We start from the raw sequence: 20,447 nt of genomic DNA, 5'->3' as shown, positions 1-20,447 counted from the left end.
TTTTTTTTTAAAAAAATAATATTAAATAGTTGTACTATTGTGCCAAAATATTTTTATGGAAAGTTGGCAAATATTTTATTTTATCAAATTTATCGTCAAATAGTAAAATTTTTGATTAAATTATATTGAAATTGAATTTTTTTTTTTAAAAAAAAAGATACTTAAGAGGTCATAAAGCCTATTAAGCCATCAAAAAAATAAAAGACACCTAAAAGCAAATCAACATAAAAACAAAAACTTATGACAACAAAGAAAATGAAAAGGCTTTAAGGGTAGTTTTGTAATTATTTAATTTAATGCAAGTGTTAAAATGCTATGTATTACTAATACCTAGAATTCCTTGGTATTAGTAATACACAAGTTAATACACAATAGAGTGAATCATTAGTTATACATGACATGAAAAAATGTACCAAACAAGGTACTACTAATACACACATGACACACCTAATGCATGCATTATATTTTCTAATACACTCTACCAAACGACCCCTAAACTTTTGTATTTATGTTGTATCGAAAAATTCATTATTGCTTAATAATGTGTAAAAACTCTCTTCCTTTGCTTAATCTAGAACTAGCTATGCATTGCAACTGTAGAAAGTTCTTTAGTACAATACAAGGGAAGAATATAAGTCTTTGTATTTCAATTTAGGAAAGTTTTTCATAGACGTCTGTATGAAAGATTTAATGACAAAAAATGGAGTTCCTTTCATCTCTATTTTTATTTATTTTTTGAAATTTTTTGGGTTGATTTGAATGCGAGGGGCTCTAATTCTTGGATTGTTCCACCATATCACACTCCATGTTCATTTTTACTTGTCCACTTTAGATTTTATATGCCTTTTAAGAAACATCAATTCATATGAGTATTTTATCATTTTTACCTATGTTCATTGATGCTTAGTACTCCCTCTGTCCCTAATTATTTGTCTACTTTTGAATTGACACACCAATTAAGAAAACAATTAATGACATAGTGAGTTTACCATTTTACCCCTATTAATTATGAAGTGGATGAAAGTTCTACATTTTTTAAAGTAATTAATTATTTAATTGAGGGTATAATAAATAAATAAAATTTATCTTTTCTTGATTTGTCAAAATGGACATGTAATTAGGGAGAACTATAAAAAGAAAAATGTACAAGTAATTAAAGACAGAGGGAGTATTATGTTTCAGAAAATGATTTGGTAAATAAATAATTGATGTTAAAGATAAAATATGAAAAGATAATACTCCTAGGTTAAAAGTGAAGAGTAAAGTGAAAATTTATTTTTGAAATGGTGGAAAAGAAACAAGAAAACTGTCTGTGGGGATGGCAAATCCGGCAGGAAATAGAAGCAAGGTTTCCTTGGGTGACGCAAATTCAGACAGGCCTGTTTGGTATTTGCGATATCTCACACATTTGCCACGCAATTCATCAAACTGTGCTCTTCTTGTTTTCATAAAGATGATAGAGTATACGACGTTAGTCATTAAATTTGTGGCAGTAGCTCGTTTTCTGCAATCTACACATTTCGATGCCATTTGCACATCTGCTCTTTTAGCACTCTACCATTGATTGACCAATTGAGATGCACGCAATTTAATGGGAAAGGAAGTAAAGGAGGAAGCATTAAAATTTACACATGGATAGCAGTCTTCACCTCTTATATAATACTCTTTCTGTTCCTAATTACTTGTCCACTTTTAAATTGACACACCTATTAAGAAATCAATTAATGACAAGTTCTGTATTTTTCAAAGTAATTAATCATTTAATTGAGGGTATAATAAATAAAAAAAATTTGTCCTTTCTTGATTTATCAAAATAGACAAGTAATTAGGGATAACTATAAGTGAACAAGTAATTACGGACAGAGGGAGTATAACACACCACCGCTAGATCAGCAATGGATGAATTCATCCACCTTTTACCAATAGCATAAAATTAACTCCTATACCTTGACTATAAATGAGATTTTAACTAAGCTTATTCAAAAGGCAAGTGTTAATGTTAACAATTAATAATCACTAATCAGATGAATGCACAAAAACAAATGATATACAAACCCAATATTAAATTTAGCTAATGGTTGGGCATTAGTCGATATTAGTGGCAAACCACAAAATTAACTAAGACGTTAATAATAATCATTTTCTTCAATATTGGCCGGTGGAGAAGCCGTTAGGCATATTAGTCTCAAGTCACCTATATTTATTTAGTCATTTTTGTTTTTCCTGCCTCTCCAAATAAATGACTCTTTTCATGTAGTTGGACGCACGAATTGCTTGTTCATCTTCGTTTTCTATTTCTCTATATTCATTATTCTCCCAACAAACAATCTCCAAAAAAATAAAAATACACCAAGTTCACTGTACCATTAGTCTTCACAAACTCTGTCTGGAAGACATAACAAAAGAGCATAACACACTGCATATAATTTTTTTGGGTAAAAATCTTCTCTTCTGTTTTTCGTCGATGATTCTATAGTTTGTTGTTTACTAACACATTGGTTTTCTCTGGTTTGTTTGATGTTAGTTGAATCGCGAGTTATTATCAAGCCATGGTACTTGGACAGAAGAAGAAGAAAAAAGGTGCTTCTTTCCAAATTGATTACATTGTTAATATTCAGCTGATCAGACCTTGGCCTCCATCAGAGTCTTTGAGATCGGTTCAATCTGTATTACTTCAGTGGGAGAATGGTGATCGTAATTCTGGATTTGTTACTGCCTCTGTTGAGGATGACTATCTTGAAATTAACAAGACTTTCACCCTATTCTTAACATTATGTCGCGAGAAAAAATCAAAAGATAAATTTCTAAAGAATAACTTGGATTTCTCTTTGTATGAGTATACAAAGGATAATGCAGCTCAAGGTCCGCTATTGGGGACAGCTTCGATTAATTTTGGAGAATATGGAATTATAAGAGAAACTTTAGCTATTAGTGTTCCTTTAAACTGCAAGAAGAGTTCGAAAAGCTTGCTGCAACCATCTTTGTATGTTAAGGTACAGCCAACAAAAGATAAGCAAGAATCAGACATGATGATTGATGATGCTGAATATGATTCTGATTTTGCTTCTTGTACTGATGATGATGTTTCCTCACATTCATCCTCAACTTTTTCTTCTTCTGTGTTTGAAGCTGCTTGGGGTTCACCATCTAACAATGTTAAGGTATTTCAAAGTTCAATCAAATCATATCATTCTGAATAACTCCGCTTATGCTTCTTTTATTGATTGATGCTTCTCTTTCTAAGGTTGCACGGGCATCACCATCTCGGCTTGAAAAGGTACTTTAAGTTATTCAATTTGTTAACAAGTACTATTCAGTTTTCTCAACCTCATCTGAAAAAATAAGCATGTTCTGAGGTATTTTATTACTAATTACTAGACAATTCTTGTCGAAATATACCATCTGCAACTTGGGTATAGTACGAGTCTAGTTCATATCATGCTTCTAGAATTTTAATATGTAACTCCAGTTTCAGCTTTCCTGTTCCTAAGTACCACTCAAATTAAGGAGAATGTCTGGTTAATTGTATACAAAGTTGTGCTTCCTGTCCATTGTAGTGTTATTTTCTGTTTATCATTTGAATGAGCCTAACTGCAGAGTGACTTTAACGAAGAGGCAGCCAGTGGAACAAGCAAAAGTGAAGAAAATACTCAGCACGCCAAAGAAAAATACATCGATAGGTTGATATCGAAAATTACATCTTCTCATATGCATAGTCAGGCAGGTATGGACAGTCAAAATAGTGCGGATGAAACAACAGATCATGAATTTGGTCATGATGATCATCTCCATGATGACACAAGAGACTTGTCAGAAAACAAAAAAGCTAAATCTATAAAAAGACAAGTCACGATGAGTTGGAAAGCTCTTGGAGTTCAGATCACAAATGGTCGACTGAAGCCAGTGAAGTCTGTTCAGATTAGAGACTCGATGACTCCAAATGTGTTTTTGGGCAACACTGAGATTATTAAGAATGAAATGAAAGAACAGACACCCATAGAAACTAGTATTTCTAAAAGTACTGCAGTGGAGAAAAAAGAACCAAAGAATACCGTGGAGAAAAAAGAACCAAAGAGTACTGCTGAGAAAAAAGAACCAAAGAGTACTGCGGAGAAAAAAGAACCAAAGAATTCTACCAGTACTACTTCAGCTACTGAAAAAAGAGTTCCTGCAAATGTTTTGTCGAAGAGTAAACCTGAACCAGAGTCTAGAATTCAGATGCTTGAGGAAGAACTGAAAGAAGCTGCAGCTATTGAAGTTGGCCTTTATTCTGTAGTTGCTGAGCATGGAAGTTCGATGAACAAGGTTCACACCCCAGCCAGGCGCCTTGCTAGATTTTATCTCCACGCCTGGAGAACAAAATCCCCTGCTAAACAGGCAAGTGCTGCTAGAGCTGCTGTTTCAGGATTAGCTTTGGTTTCTAAAGCATGTGGAAGTGATGTTGCAAGGTACACTCACGTGATTGATTGATAAGCTACTTAAGTTTCTTGGTACTTTGAATTAGCCAGCTTCTAATTAATTTATAAGCACCAATATTCCATTGATCTAAATTAAGTGAATAGTGGATCCGAAAAAAGAACAACTTAGCAACCTCATATCTGCATTAGAACTCATCTTTTAAGGAGCGACCAACAAATCTTGTCAATATGGTGTAACAAATATGTTGAAGGATAAAGTAAAAAGCTTTACATGATTTCTTTAATTTATTTTCTTCACAAATAGGTTGACTTTCTGGCTCTCAAATTCCATTATGTTAAGAGCAATCATCAGCCAGGCTGCTGCTGGACTGCAATTTAATGAAGGGGCACCTACTGAAACTACTGTCAACAGAGGTAAGTCTGCGTTAGAGAAAATATATATGCAGCAAAGCATCAAATACATTGCCAACCAAGGGAACAAGAATTATTTAGTTAAGCAATATTATAACTGGGAGGATATCGAATCATTCACTCAAGCATTGGAAAAACTTGAAGGTTGGATCTTCTCCAAAATCACCAAGTCTCTTTGGTGGCAGGTTGGTCACCTAAATTTCCTCTGTGCTTTTCTGTCATAATAAGTACTACTTTGTTTACGGTGCAATGCCTTATTTTTGCCTGCAGACTCTGACTCCACATATGCAGTTTGGGACTGCAAAAACTAGTAAGACTAGGGCCTCAAGGGTGAAGAAAACATATGGTAGTAGACATTCGTTGGGTGATCAAGAGCAGGGTAAATTTTCTGTAAAACTTTGGAAAAGGGCTCTGAAGGATGCCTGTGAAAGGCTTTGTCCACTTCGAGCATTGGGACATAAATGTGGCTGCTTACCTGTTCTGCCAAAGTTGGTGAGTTGATTCATTAGAATGAGATGTCTGTTTATACTTCATTCTACTAGTACTTCTACTCCGTCTGTGTGAGATTCGTAGTTCCGGTTATTAACCAATTTCCCAGCATCTTTTATTTTTTCCTCAAGCAATGTATTCATTGTGTTTCTAGGTAATGAAACAGTTGGTGAGTAGATTGGATGTGGCAATGTTCAATGCGATTCTTCGTGAATCCACCGAAGAAATGCCAACAGATCCAATGTTTGATCCTATAAGTGATCGTAAGGTCCTTCCAATTCCTCCTGGAAAATCAAGCTTTGGAGCTGGTGCACAGTTGAAAAATGCTGTGAGTAGAAAATGTCAGCTTAAGCATGACTAGTTTCATACTCGTTTATTATTCTTGCAATATTTATTTATGAGGCACTTCCATTATTTACGCAAGGTTAAGCTAATAACAACGGCCAGTATTTGTTGATAATATACATCACTCTAATGAGAAGTGAGAATGTAGTTGTGCATATCTATGTAATTTCCAATGCTTAAATTATTTCCTATAACTCCTTACTCTCTTGTTACTTGGGAGTCGTGACACAACGTGCTCTCTTGAATCCATTGTACTAAATTTCAGAAAAATATTTTGAATTTCAATTTTCTCATATGTATAAATGTCGAAGATCTCTTGATTTAACTCTTAAGGGAAATGAGAATCACATTTGGTTCAAGAGAGTAATAATTTAGTGATTATTAGCATTTTGGTTTGTTGATAGGTCGGAAGCTGGTCTAGATGGCTTACAGATCTTATTGGCTTTGAAGATGAAGATTCACCTGAGTATAGTAACATCTTTGGAAATGACAAGAAAACAGAATCATTCAAGGCTTTTCGACTCCTTAATGCATTGAGCAACCTCATGATGCTTCCATTTGAAGTGCTCATCGATGCATCCACAAGAAAAGAAGTTAGTCCTAGTTCCCCTTTATAGATCAATCTCTAGAAATCCATTTTCTCTATACTTATTTGTGAACTTGCTGTTGCTAGGTCTGCCCAATATTTAGTCCAGCTTTGATCAAAAGAGTCCTTGCTAATTTTGTCCCAGATGAGTTCCGTCCAAATCCAATTCCAAAAAATGTTGTTGAGACCCTGGATTCTGAAGTAAGTTTTCTCTCTCATTTGCTTATTTCAAGCAGATTTATCATCCATAAAACTTAATTGCAATTTACTCTTTTTTATGGAACTCATTAATTATCATGTCACATACCCTTTCTTACGTACTCTATTTTTCCTGATTAATGATGTGAAGGATGTACCAGGAGAGCACCACACTAGCTTCCCGTGTACTGCAACCTGGACGGCCTATACACCTCCTCCAGCATTGTCTCTCACCACTTTTATAGAGAAGGTTGGAAATCAAGTTCCAAAGAGTACTGGTTCATCTGTGCTTAAAAAAACATACACCAGTGATGTTGAGCTTGATGAGCTAGACTCACCGTTTACTTCGTTCCTTGCTGATAGCTTCAAGGATTATCCAAATTTAGCAAAACCTGCAAGGAATGTTGTCAGATACCAGCTTCTCCGTGAAGCATGGAAACAGGTTCCACCGTGAGGACACCAGCAAGTTCAGATATATGAAATTTGAGCAGTTCCTGAGAAGAAATGATGTCATATTTACAGAAGATGCCAAGTACTTACTGCAAATGGGAGTTGTAATTGAGTCTCAAGGTTCTAGCCTTGTTTCCACTTCGTACACCAGAAGGATTTAAATTGATGGGTTCAACTGCGAAAGTTCTTACCACTGATCTATTGTACATTTAAAATTATGGGTTCTGAATTAATATCTGTTGACATTTGTCTTTCATATGCACATTTTTGCGATGATTTCAATTGAATCCATTAAATCCGTAGTTCATCAGCCTATGTTTTCACCATTAAAAAGCAAATAGCACCTCATATGTATATTATTCCAAAGTATCTGAATGACAAAACAGAAACTCAGATAGTGCATAGTATAAGAGACTATGAAGATACATGATACATGACTTATTCAAACCTTTCTTAACTAACAAAAAGACCCTGGAAACATTAGGATGTTTCCGAAAGAACTTTGTGAACCATGTCACGAGCTTTGCACCTAACCATGAGTGGTTCAGCTTTTGGCATAGTGAGACCTTTTCCTTCCGTCAAATCAACCTCCTCTTTGCCTACCCTCTTCCACTCAAAACACTGTATCATAGTTCCTAAAGCTAAACCAACCACACGTTGAGCAAGTCCGGAGCCAGGGCAAGCTCTCCTTCCCATTCCAAAAGGCAATAGCTTCCATGATTCCACTTCCACGCCATCAAACCTTTCTGGCTTGAAGCTCTCTGGATCCTCCCAAAGTAAAGGGTCCCTGTGGATGGACCAAGCATTCACCAATAGCATCGTGCCTCGTGGAATGTGGAAGCCAGCGACCTTGCAATCATCAGATGATTCATGAGGCACTAGCAATGGTGCTGCTGGGAACAATCGTAGTGTCTCAGAGATAATACTTTGAAGGTATTTCAGCTTGGGTAAATCCGCTTCATCCATTAAACGATCCTTACCCACATGGTTGTCTATTTCATTTCTGGCCTTTCCCAACACCTCTGGATGGTTAAGTAGAAGAGACATCGCCCATTCTATTGTCACAGATGATGTTTCAGTCCCCGCATTCAGCATGACCTGCAGTTGTTAATGAATAAGAGAAGTTGAAATTTCGTGAAGATTTCAAATTAAAACTTGAAATTAGGGTCCCAAATCGTATGGTCAAACGCCTACTAGCTAGCAGGAGTGAAGAAAATTAAGCTTACCAAAACAATCCCTTTGATGATCTGATCGGTGTAATACTCTGGTTCTGATTCTTGCAAAGAAAGCAAATGATCAATCATAGTATTCCTGCTTTTATCACGACGATGTTCATCAACCAAACCTTGCAAGAGCTCGTCCATCTTTTTACCAAGCTTGGCTAATTTGTTCTCCGTACTCCTGAAAAACAACAGAAATATTGCAGGCATGAAATCCGCGGGATTTGATGCACCCCCAAATGAAATAACCTCTTCTATAAGCACCCGAAAATGATTTGCCTCCTCGTTATCTATCTCTTCACCGTAATATCTCTTTCCAGCTACCATTCTCATGATAATATTATACGACATCTGAAAAAGCTTCGACTTAAGCTCAACAGGAGTCACAAAATTGTCTCCAGATTTGTGAAACACTCTTTGAACTAGAAGTTTGATTTCATGTTGTCTAATGGACTGAAAATTGTTGAGACGATTAGTGGAGAATATTTCAAGTGCGTAGAGGCGGCGAAGGTAGCGCCAGTGATCACCATAAGGAGAACCAACTACAGTAGTAGAGTTATAGCCTATGAATTTTGCAATCATTATCCGAGGGCGATTAGCAAAAAGGATATCATTTTTGGTGAAACATTCTTCGGCAGCAGATGGTGAGGAAACTACCACAACAAAACGGGTACCTAATTGAAGAGAGAAAACAGGGCCATATTTAGTTGAGAGATTAGCAAGAGTGCGATGTAGAGGTGGTTTAAGGAGATAGAGATGGCCTAGTATTGGAAGTTTAAATAGTGGGCTTGGCGGTAGATTGAGTTTTCTTCGTTTTGATGAAACAAGTTTAACAAGCAAAAGTAGAAACAAAATAGAGAGTGAAATACTATACAACAAAGTTGCTTCCATTATTTGCCTTAGAACATATCTCAAACTTGTTGCACTGGATTGGTTTATATATGATGGGGTTGTTGAGCAAACCTAGACTTTTCAACTTATCGGTCAACTCAAAAAAACATTTGTCTTTGATAAAACAAAGGGTCAAAAGTTTGCTATACATGATACTACTTCCTCTGTTTGGATTTACTTGCCACTTTTTTACTTGACGTTAACTCAATATAAATAAGTTGAGGGTGTAATAGGAAGAAATATATGTATTTTTATTTTTTTTTGTCAAAAATGAAATGTAAAAATAAAATCAAATTAGAAAATATTTGACTAGTAAAAATAAACGAAAAGAGTATTAACGTAATCCCCAGGACTCTCTGGCCTTGTATGCCAAGATGTCTACACCTTCTAGAACCAATCGAGTGATAACCAAGAAAAGCAACGTAAGCCATGATGCACCTATATTTTTAAATTGTTAATTTATAATATAATAGCATAATAATACAAAATATGTAGAAAATATATTAAAATTTTAAGAAAATTGAAAAGAATTAAAGAAATTCATAGAAAACAGAATATCTAGCATATTTTAGATGTAAAAAATATTGCAATAGTGGTAAAGCTAATATATGAGATGTAAGCTAGCTATAAGGTTTTAACTTTCAAACAATTAAAAATCACGAATTCTTAAAAAATATTTATCAAACTACATATTTTCCTCACCTAAAAATAAATAATAATCAATAAATTTTATTAAGAGATTCTTTTGTAAACATCATTCTTCTAGTCCTCTTTTCACAATATATCATAGTAATGGACTAATTGTAGTTACACAAAAAATCCTACAAATATTTATATCTATGCCAAGCGTATTAAAAATAGAAGATATGTGCTAGCGTATTTTATGGGTTAATATCCCTAACATTTGTTTATTTCCAGCATATTTATCATCCTGACAGGGGAGGATCCACCCTTAGCCGAGGGGTGTCAAGCGACACCCCTTGGTCGTATATATAGGTTAAATTTTAGTTTAATAATATATATATAAGTATTGACACCTTTTGATACAAGTTAAAGGTTTAGTCTAGTCACTAGTGATTAAGGTCTTAGGAAAATTTCAAAGTTATGTGTTCACGTTCTAATATAATAATAACAATTTTGGGTCCGCTTGCTACTGATCATCCATAAAGATTAGTTGCAATTTACCCTTTCTTACATACTCGTTTTTCCCTGAATAATTATGTATCTGGAGAGCATCACACTAGCTTCCCGTGTACTGCAACCTGGACGGCCTATACACCCAGGGGCGTAGGCACATGTATGAGAGGGTGTCCAATTCGTCGGAAAAAATGTCGCATATACAAGTAAAATAATACACGAAGTGATTAAATTAGATATTTTGGACACCCTTAACATAATAGGTTGTTATAGCCTAGTGATTTAAGGTGTCTTGAATGTGCGTTTAGATATCTTTAATGAGTCGGTGCTCGCGTGTTCAAATTTTTTTGCAACAATTGTCTCTCACCACTTTCATGGAGAAGGTTGGAAATCAAGTTCTAAAAAGTACTGGATCATCTGTGCTGAGCTTGATGAACTAGACTCACCGTTTACTTCGTTCCTTGCTGATAGGTTCAAGGATTATCTGAATTTAGCGAAACCTGCAAGGAATGTTGTTAGATACAAGCTTCTCCGTGAAGCATGGAAACAGGTTCCACCGTGCGTGAGGACACCAGCAAGTTTAGATATATGAAATTTGAGCAGTTCCTGAGAAGAAATGATGTCTTCTTTACAAAAATTCCAATTACTTACTGCAATTGGGAGTTGTAACTGAGTCCAAAGGCTTATAGCCTTGTTTCTACTATACTTTTACGCCAGGAGGATTTAAATTGATGCATGGGTTCAACCGCGAAATGACCACTGATCAATTGTTCATTAAAAATTATGGGTTCTGAATTAATATCTGTTGACATTTTAGTAATCTTTCATATTTATGTTGTTGCTTCGTTTCAAGATGATAGTTCCAATTAAAATCATCAAATCTGTAGTCCACGGCCTATGATTTCACCATTCAAATGAAGTAGCACCTCATATGTATATTATTCCAAAGTATCTGAATGACAAATTAGAAACTCAGGTAGTGCATAGTATATGAGACAATGATTTATTACTTGTTCAAACCTTTCAAAACTAACAACATGCAAGAAAGACACATCAGGATATTTCTGAAAGAAGTTTGAGAACAATTTCACGAGCTTTGCATCTAGCCATGAGTGGCTCAGCTTTTAGCATAGTGAGACCTTTTCCTTCTGTCAAATCGACCCTCTCATCGCTTACCCTTTTCCATTCAAAACACTGCACTAAAGTTCCTAAAGCTAAACCAACCACACGTTGAGCAAGTCCGGAGCCAGGGCATGCTCTCCTTCCCATTCCAAATGGCAACAACTTCCATGATTCCACTTCCACACCTTCAAACCTTTCTGGCTTGAAGCTATCCGGATCCTCCCAAAGTAACGGGTCCCTATGAATGGCCCAAGCATTCACCAATAGCATCGTGCCTCGTGGAATGTGGAAGCCAGCGACCTTGCAATCCTCAGATGGTTCATGAGGCAATAGCATTGGTGCTGCTGGGAACAACCGGAGTGTCTCGGAGATGATACTTTGAAGGTACTTCAGCTTGGGTAAATCCGCTTCATCAACTAAACGATCCTTACCCACATGGTTGTCTATTTCAGTTCTAGCCTTCTCCAACACCTCTGGATGGTTAAGTAGAAGAGACATTGCCCACTCTGTTGTCACCGATGATGTATCAGTTCCCGCATTTATCATGACCTGCAGTTATTGTTAGAAAATAGCATACACAGCGGAAGCATTCCAGAATCATACATCTTGCATGAGTATAGACAACAACCACAAATACGCATCACATACAAAGTATGCTGAAAAGTAACTCAGGATTACCTTTCGAAGCGTGGGTAGATATCTTGAAGTAAATTCGACTCCAGCTCTACGGTCTACAATGATCCCAATTAACAATTGAACTCTCTCAATACTTGGGTGGACAAGTACCTTATAGAATATTGTATTCTCTTTCTAGATCAAAAGAATCCCTACTCATAGAGATTTCTTCCTAGTACAAAGAGGATTCCTTTTCTTTCAAGAAAACCAAGAAGCACACTTTTCTTTTTCCAAGAGAAACACGCTTCTTTTTTCTTTTTACCAAAAAATAAGATTCTGAGTTGTAGTTAATTTGGGCACGGGAGGGACCACATAATTTATTACTGAGGCTTTCTATTATGGAAATAATTCCAAATAATTAATTTGAATTATTCTTACCATAATAAATTACAAATCATTTCACTAGAAATTCGTAATTACACTTCTCTATTTATATTTCAAAATTCACCATTAAACACTTACGTAATTCCTCATGTTAAGATTACAGATACTAATCAATAAATTAAATTACTGACGAATTCAATTCAATGATTAATTTTCTTTAGAGCAATACTTAATTTATTTCATGTGCCAGATTCATAAATCTACCGGCCGGATTTACAAATGAAAACTTATAAGTTTCTCATAAAAAAGTATATCATCAATCTCTATATTGAGACATGGATTCCATCAACTAACTAATTATTTCACCAATATATATTATCATCATCCAATCTACCAGGCATATTGACCCATCTCAGAATCTCATCTTTTAATAAATCAAAACGATAATTAATATATACAGATCATAATTGTTATATCAAGATTAAGAATATAAGTACATTTAACAATTTAGAGAATATGTTTATATCAGTCAGTCTAAAACATCTATCTCTGCTCGATCCCGTTCAGTACATACAAAATGCACTAGCACGACAAGCTAGAACTATACCATTCTCATAATCAAGATAAATTACATTTAATCTCGTGCTACAATCTTTTTGATGATTTTGTCCAAATTTCCATCTACGATTGTGAACTATAACTTTTAACTTATAAGAACCGATGATTTAATCTTCTGTGTATAAACTTAAACTCTATACACCAAATCATCTACTATATAAGTTAAGGACACATATATGACAATTGATCTATTTAATGTAACACTTTATTGAATTGAATAAATGAATAAACAATTGTTCAATAATAATACTATATCAAAACACATGATTAATAGTATATCCTAACAATTATTACCCAATGAAAAACATCTACCACCATTTCTGCCGTTGGATTTGGAGTCCGAACTTCTCAAGTATCTTGTATTGTATTTTTAACAATATCATGTATCAAGTGTTTCTTGCCCTATTCCATTTTTAACTATTGCATCATCTATTTGATCTTATGCTCATCAAATAGTGTGATTGAATAATTTATCACTATAATAAAAGTAGATTGTTTCACTTATTTTAAATTTTGTAAGAACTGAAACATAATTATAATTTTAATTCACATATTTAAAGTGATAAATATTTAAAATATTTTCTAAAGTTAAAAAGATTGTTAATTCGGGATGAAAATAGTATATTTTTCAATAATAGATTTGTATGTTTTTAATTTAATTACTAGTTTTACATGTGCTTTTCATTTATTTGTTTAATACAATTATAAATTATAATAAAACTAACTTATATCTTAAATAAAAATTATTTTTACGGAAACTAATTTATAAACTAAAAGTATAAATTTAAAATTAATATAAAAAAGATATTACATTAGAAAATAATTAGAGACTTCATTAATGGTATATAATTTATACTATGTTTAATTACAAATGATATATAATATAAATAATAATAAAATATAGAAAAGTGAAATAGTGAAGTTTAGAGTGTAAATGGAGATGGTCATCTCTACTTTTTCCTCTTCATATATAGAGTTTAGAGAGAAAAAATACCAGTTGTGTCCTGCTTCTCTTGCATTACTTCTCCAACCCCACTCTGAACCCGGGTCCTCTCCGGTGGTTAATCTCTCAATTTCCCACCGCAGGGTCTTGAATTTCTTATCCCAGACCCTTGTACAATCTAAGGGGCAATATTTATTTAGATTAGTTAACTAAAAGTTTCAACTCAGGTTAACTAAATAAATATTATCCCTTAGATTGTACGAGGGACACGTATAAGAAATTCAAGACCCCATTGTGGGAAATGGAGAGGAGTCGGGTCCATTGGGGTTGGAGAAGTAATGCAAGAGAAGTGGGAAACAACTGGGAATTGGTTGTTATATTTCTGCAATTGAAGGTAGCACAAAGATTTGAGAACAGTAAGCAGTAAGAAAGGAAGTGTGAAAGAGAGAATAGATGAGGCACATAAACGATATAGAGAGAGAAGATGGGGCCTTCTAAGTGACAGAGATTCTCAATTAACATAGAGACTAGAAGGAAGCTTACCAAAACAATCCCTTTGATTATCTGATCAGTGTAATACTCTGGTTCTGATTCTTGCAAACAAAGCAAATGATCAATCATGGTACTCCTGCTTTTATCGCGACGATGTTCATCAACCAAACCTTGCAAGAGAGCGTCCATCTTTTTACCAAGCTTGGCTAATTTGTTCTCCGTGCTCCTGAAAAACAACAGAAATATTGCAGGCATGAAATCTGCGGGATTTGATGCACCTCCATATGAACTAACCTCTTCCATAAGCTTCCGAAAATGATTTGCCTCCTCGCTATCTACCTCTTCACCGTAATATCTCTTTCCAGCTACCATTCTCATGATAATATTGTACGACATCTGAAGTAACTTGGACTTAAGTTCAAAAGGACTGNCTCGTGGAAGGTGGAAGCCAGCGACCTTGCAATCCTCAGATGGTTCATGAGGCAATAGCATTGATGCTGCTGGGAACAACCGGAGTGTCTCGGAGATGATACTTTGAAGGTACTTCAGCTTGGGTAAATCCGCTTCATCAACTAAACGATCCTTACCCACATGGTTTCAGTTCTAGCCTTCTCCAACACCTCTGGATGGTTAAGTAGAAGAGATATTGCCCACTCTGTTGTCACCGATGATGTATCAGTTCCCGCATTTAGCATGACCTGCCATTATTGTTGGAAAATAGCATACACAGCGGAAGCATTCCAGAATCATACATCTTGCATGAGTATAGACAACAATTACAAATACGCATCACATACAAAGTATGCTGAAAATTAACTCATGATTACCTCTTGAAGCGCATGAGTATAGACAACAATCACAAATATGCATCACATATAAAATATGCTGAAAATTAACTCAGGATTACCTCTTGAAGCGTGTGCTAATAGCGTGCGCTGATATCTTAAAGTAAATCCGACTCCAGCTCTACAGTCTACAGTGATCCCAATTAACAATTGAACTCTCTCAATACTTGGATGTGCAAGTATTCTATAGAATATTGTATTCTCTTTCTAGATCATAAGAATCCTTACTCATATAGATTTCCTCCTTGTCCAAAGAGGATTCCTTTTCTTTCAAAAAAATCAAGAAACGCACGTTTCCATTTCCAAGAGAAACACGCTTCTTTTTTCGTTTTACCAGAAAATAAGATTCTGAGTTTTAGTTAAATTGGGCATTGAAGGGACCACATAATTTATTAATGAGGCTTTCTATTATGGAAATAATTCCAAATAATTAATTTGAATTATTCTTACCATAATAAATTACAAATTATTCCACTAGAAATTCATAATTGCACTCCTCTATTTATATTTCGAAATTCACCATTAAACACTTATGTAATTCCTCATGTTAAAATTACAGATACTAATCAATAAATTAAATTACTGACGAATTCAATTCAATGATTAATATCCTTTAGAGCAATACTTAACTTACTTCATGTGCCAGATTCATAAATCTACCGGCCGGGTTTACACATGAAAACTTATAAGTTTCTCATAAAAAAGTGTATCATCAATCTCTATATTGAGACATGGATTCCATCAACTAACTAATTATTCACCAATATATATTAACATCATCCAATCTACCAGGCATATTGACCCATCTCAGAATCTCACCTTTTAATAAATCAAAACGATAATTAATATATACAGATCATAATCGTTATATCAAGATTAAGAATATAAGTACATTTAATAGTTTAGAGAATATGTTTTTATCAGTCAGTCTAAAACATCTATCTTTGCTCGGTCCCATTCAATACATACAAAATGCACTAGCACGACAAGTTAGAACTATACCATTCTCATAATCAAGATAAATTACATTTAATCTCGTGCTATAATCTTTCTAATGATTTTGTCCAAATTTCCATCACTTATAAGAACCGATGATTTAATCTTCTGTGTATAAGCTTAAACTCTATACACCAAATCATCTACTATATAAGTTAAGGACACATATATGACAATTGATCAATTTAATGTAACACTTTATTGAATTGAATAAATGAATAAACAATTGTTCAATAATAATACTATATCAAAACGCATGGTTAATAGTATATCCTAACAGTTATTACCCTGAGAAACATCTACCACCATTTCTGCCGTTGGATTTGAAGTCCGAACTTCTCAAGTATCTTGTATTGTATTTTTAACAATATCATGCATCAAGTGTTTCTTTCCCTATTCCATTTTTAACTATTGCATCATCTATTTGATCTTATGCTCATCAAATAGTGTGATTGAATAATTTATCACTATAATAAAAGTAGATTGTTTCACTTATTTTAAATTTTGTAAGAACTGAAACATAATTATAATTTTAATTCACATATTTAAAGTGATAAATATTTAAAATATTTTCTAAAGTTAAAAAGATTGTTAATTCGGGATGAAAATAGTATATTTTTCAATAATAGATTTGTATGTTTTTAATTTAATTACTAGTTTTACATGTGCTTTTCATTTATTTGTTTAATACAATTATAAATTATAATAAAACTAACTTATATCTTAAATAAAAATTATTTTTACGGAAACTAATTTATAAACTAAAAGTATAAATTTAAAATTAATATAAAAAAGATATTACATTAGAAAATAATTAGAGACTTCATTAATGGTATATAATTTATACTATGTTTAATTACAAATTGATATATAATATAAATAATAATAAAATATAGAAAAGTGAAATAGTGAAGTTTAGAGTGTAAATGGAGATGGTCATCTCTACTTTTTCCTCTTCATATATAGAGTTTAGAGAGAAAAAATACCAGTTGTGTCCTGCTTCTCTTGCATTACTTCTCCAACCCCACTCTGAACCCGGGTCCTCTCCGGTGGTTAATCTCTCAATTTCCCACCGCAGGGTCTTGAATTTCTTATCCCAGACCCTTGTACAATCTAAGGGGCAATATTTATTTAGATTAGTTAACTAAAAGTTTCAACTCAGGTTAACTAAATAAATATTATCCCTTAGATTGTACGAGGGACACGTATAAGAAATTCAAGACCCCATTGTGGGAAATGGAGAGGAGTCGGGTCCAGTGGGGTTGGAGAAGTAATGCAAGAGAAGTAGGAAACAACTGGGAATTGGTTGTTATATCTCTGCAATTGAAGGTAGCACAAAGATCTAAGAACAGTAAGCAGTAAGAAAGGAAGCGTGAAAGAGAGAATAGATGAGGCACAGAAACGATATATAGAGAGAAGATGGGGCCTTCTAAGTGACAGAGATTCTCAGTTAACATAGAGACTAGAAGGAAGCTTACCAAAACAATCCCTTTGATTATCTGATCAGTGTAATACTCTGGTTCTGATTCTTGCAAACAAAGCAAATGATCAATCATGGTACTCCTGCTTTTATCGCGACGATGTTCATCAACCAAACCTTGCAAGAGAGCGTCCATCTTTTTACCAAGCTTGGCTAATTTGTTCTCCGTGCTCCTGAAAAACAACAGAAATATTGCAGGCATGAAATCTGCGGGATTTGATGCACCTCCATATGAATTAACCTCTTCCATAAGCTTCCGAAAATGATTTGCCTCCTCGCTATCTACCTCTTCACCGTAATATCTCTTTCCAGCTACCATTCTCATGATAATATTGTACGACATCTGAAATAACTTGGACTTAAGTTCAAAAGGACTGTCACCAGAGTTGTGAAACACTCTATGAACTAGAAGCTTGATTTCATGTTGTCTAATGGGCTGAAAATTGTTGAGACAATTTGTGGATAAAATTTCAAGTCCGCAGATGCGGCGAAGGTTGCGCCAGTGACCACCATAAGGGGAACCCGCGACAGTAGTATAGTTATAACCTATGTATTTTCCAATCATTAAACAAGGGCGATTAGCAAAAACGACATCGTTTATGGTGAAGCATTCTTCGACAGTAGATGAGGAGGAAACCACCACAACAAAACGGGTACCCAATTGAAGGGAGAAAACAGGGCCATATTTAGTTGAGAGGTTAGCCAGGGTTCAATGTAGAGGAGGTTTTAGGAGATAGAGATGGCCTATAATTGGAAGTTTAAGTAATGGACTTGGTGGGAGATTGAGTTTTCTTCGTCTTGACAAAACATGTTTTAGAACTAGTACTAGTAAGCAAATAGGGAGCAGCAAAGTTGCTTCCATTTTTTTGCCTTGGACATTTCTCAACTTGTTGCACTTGCTTGGTTTATATCTCATGAGGCAATATAGACTTTTCAATTCATTGGTCCAAAATATATATACTACATAATTGGATAACGAAATTTATCTCATGTGGTTGCTGACCCAATATAGACTTTTCAATTCATTGGTCCAAAATATATAGAGTACATAATTGGATAACCAAAATGATTTGGCTCCTAGCTCGTTGTCTTCCTCTTCACCATAATATCACTTTCCAGCTACCATTCTCATGATGATATTGTATGACATCTGAAAAAGCTTGGACTTAAGGTCAACAGGAGTCCCAAAATTGTCGCCAGAGTTATGAAACACTCTGTGAACAAGATTATTGATTTCATGTTGTCGAATGGGCTGAAAATTGTTGAGACGATTATTGGAGAAAATTTCAAGTGCACAGAGGCGACGAAGGTTACGCCAGTGATCACCATAAGGGGAATCACCGACAGTAGTATAGTTATAACCTATGTATTTGCTAATAGTTAAACGAGGGCGATTGGCAAAAACGATATCATTTTTGGTGAAACATTCTTCGGCAGCAGATGCCGAGGAAACTGCCACAACAAGACGGGTACCTAATTGAAGAGAGAAAACCGGGCCATATTTTGTTGAGAGCTTAGCAAGAGTGCGATATAGAGGAGGTTTTAGGAGATAAAGATACCCTATAATTGGAAGTTTAAGTAGGGGGCTTAGCGGGAGATTGAGTTTTCTTCGTCTCAAACAAACAAAGTACAGAGTTAGTACTAGTAAACATATAGAGAGCAGCAAAGTTGCTTCCATGTTTTGCCTTGTGACATATCTCAATTTGTTGCACTTGTTTGGTTTATATATGATGGGGTTGTTGAGTCAACAGAGTTTTTAAATATTATGCTGCTCCAACTTGTTTTAATTAGCCTATCAAAGTTTAGGTTCTTTTAGCTTTTATAAATAGGATTTATTCTGCAACCACAGTACTCCCTCCGTCCCTTTTTAGTTGTCCACTTTAGAAATGGCACACAGATTAAGGCAACAATGATTAGCACAGTGAAGTTACAATTTTACCCTTATGACAACTTTTCACTTCAAAATTACAACCACTTATTTGAATTCAAGTGAAATAAATTGGAGGGAAACAACATACACTTTTACAATTTTCAAGAAGTGTAAATAAGGGTATAATAGGGAAAAATTTGTTGTCCTTTCTTGATTTATCAAAATGGACAACTAAATAGGGACAACTAAAAAAGGAAAATGGACAAGTAAATAGGGACGGAGGGAGTATAATATAATAACTGGGTCAAAAATTGCTAGGCTTGATAGTTGATATTAGCATAATATATTCCCAAGTACTCTCCAGGCAGTTTCTATATTGGATTTAGCAGCTTGCACACCAAGATTTCTACACCTTGGAGTGATAACCAAGCAAAGCAAACTCTCCTTCAAACATCTGTTTGATCTGAACAATGACAATGAGTGTACTTCTACGGGCTCTTCATAATTCTCCCTAACAATTATTAAAAGTACAAACATAACAAACGTAATCACATACTACAGTCTAGCATATTGAGGTCAAAGAGTTCATCTCACTAGAAGAATGTTGCGGAGCATTTACTAATACAATCAAGTCCTTGAACCTAGTGACCACAATGATCATTGCAGAAATGCTTACAATATCAATTAAGTTCTCAAATAAAACATCTTCTTATGTATAACATATCAAGTGTAGAATGTTGTATAAACAGAGGGCATTGAACCATCCAACCCAGCATACAAACAGTTCTATGGTTTAAAACAGAGCACAAACCTCATGCTTGAGTTTGCAACCAAACACTTTGATTGAAAAGAGCCTCTTTGCCTTCTAATATGTTATACCAAAGCAATAATCACACTCTAAGCAAGCAGATAGTGCACAACATTACATTAATGCAAC

General features: G+C 34.6%; 3 protein-coding genes across 3 annotated transcripts; 1 reads left to right on the top strand and 2 right to left on the bottom strand.

Moving 5' to 3' along the window:
* Positions 1 to 2,217: 2,217 nt before the first annotated feature.
* Positions 2,218 to 7,096, top strand: LOC125846303 (uncharacterized). The gene is made up of 10 exons (XM_049525688.1): positions 2,218 to 2,435; positions 2,525 to 3,161; positions 3,245 to 3,277; positions 3,598 to 4,448; positions 4,723 to 5,014; positions 5,100 to 5,321; positions 5,473 to 5,646; positions 6,068 to 6,256; positions 6,337 to 6,450; positions 6,599 to 7,096. The coding sequence occupies exons 2-10, from the start codon at positions 2,550 to 2,552 to the stop codon at positions 6,899 to 6,901; spliced, it is 2,790 nt and encodes a 929-aa protein (XP_049381645.1). The 5' UTR covers positions 2,218 to 2,435; positions 2,525 to 2,549; the 3' UTR covers positions 6,902 to 7,096.
* A 127-nt stretch (positions 7,097 to 7,223) lies between these two features.
* On the bottom strand, positions 7,224 to 9,086 carry LOC125846305 (cytochrome P450 81Q32-like). Its single transcript, XM_049525690.1, has 2 exons — positions 8,124 to 9,086; positions 7,224 to 7,995 (listed from the first exon to the last, which is right to left on the bottom strand). Exons 1-2 carry the CDS (start codon positions 9,006 to 9,008, stop codon positions 7,378 to 7,380), a joined length of 1,503 nt encoding a protein of 500 aa, XP_049381647.1. The 5' UTR covers positions 9,009 to 9,086; the 3' UTR covers positions 7,224 to 7,377.
* On the bottom strand, positions 7,224 to 19,431 carry LOC125846307 (cytochrome P450 81Q32-like). The gene is made up of 4 exons (XM_049525691.1): positions 18,807 to 19,431; positions 17,639 to 18,014; positions 11,166 to 11,816; positions 7,224 to 7,345 (listed from the first exon to the last, which is right to left on the bottom strand). Exons 1-3 carry the CDS (start codon positions 19,316 to 19,318, stop codon positions 11,199 to 11,201), a joined length of 1,506 nt encoding a protein of 501 aa, XP_049381648.1. The 5' UTR covers positions 19,319 to 19,431; the 3' UTR covers positions 7,224 to 7,345; positions 11,166 to 11,198.
* Between the last annotated feature and the right edge of the window lie 1,016 nt (positions 19,432 to 20,447).

This window comes from Solanum stenotomum, chromosome 12, assembly GCF_019186545.1.
Source record: "Solanum stenotomum isolate F172 chromosome 12, ASM1918654v1, whole genome shotgun sequence".
NCBI classification, from domain to species: Eukaryota; Viridiplantae; Streptophyta; class Magnoliopsida; order Solanales; family Solanaceae; genus Solanum; species Solanum stenotomum.
Note: the sequence above shows the minus strand (reverse complement) of the source record. Positions and strands in the feature narration are given on the sequence as shown.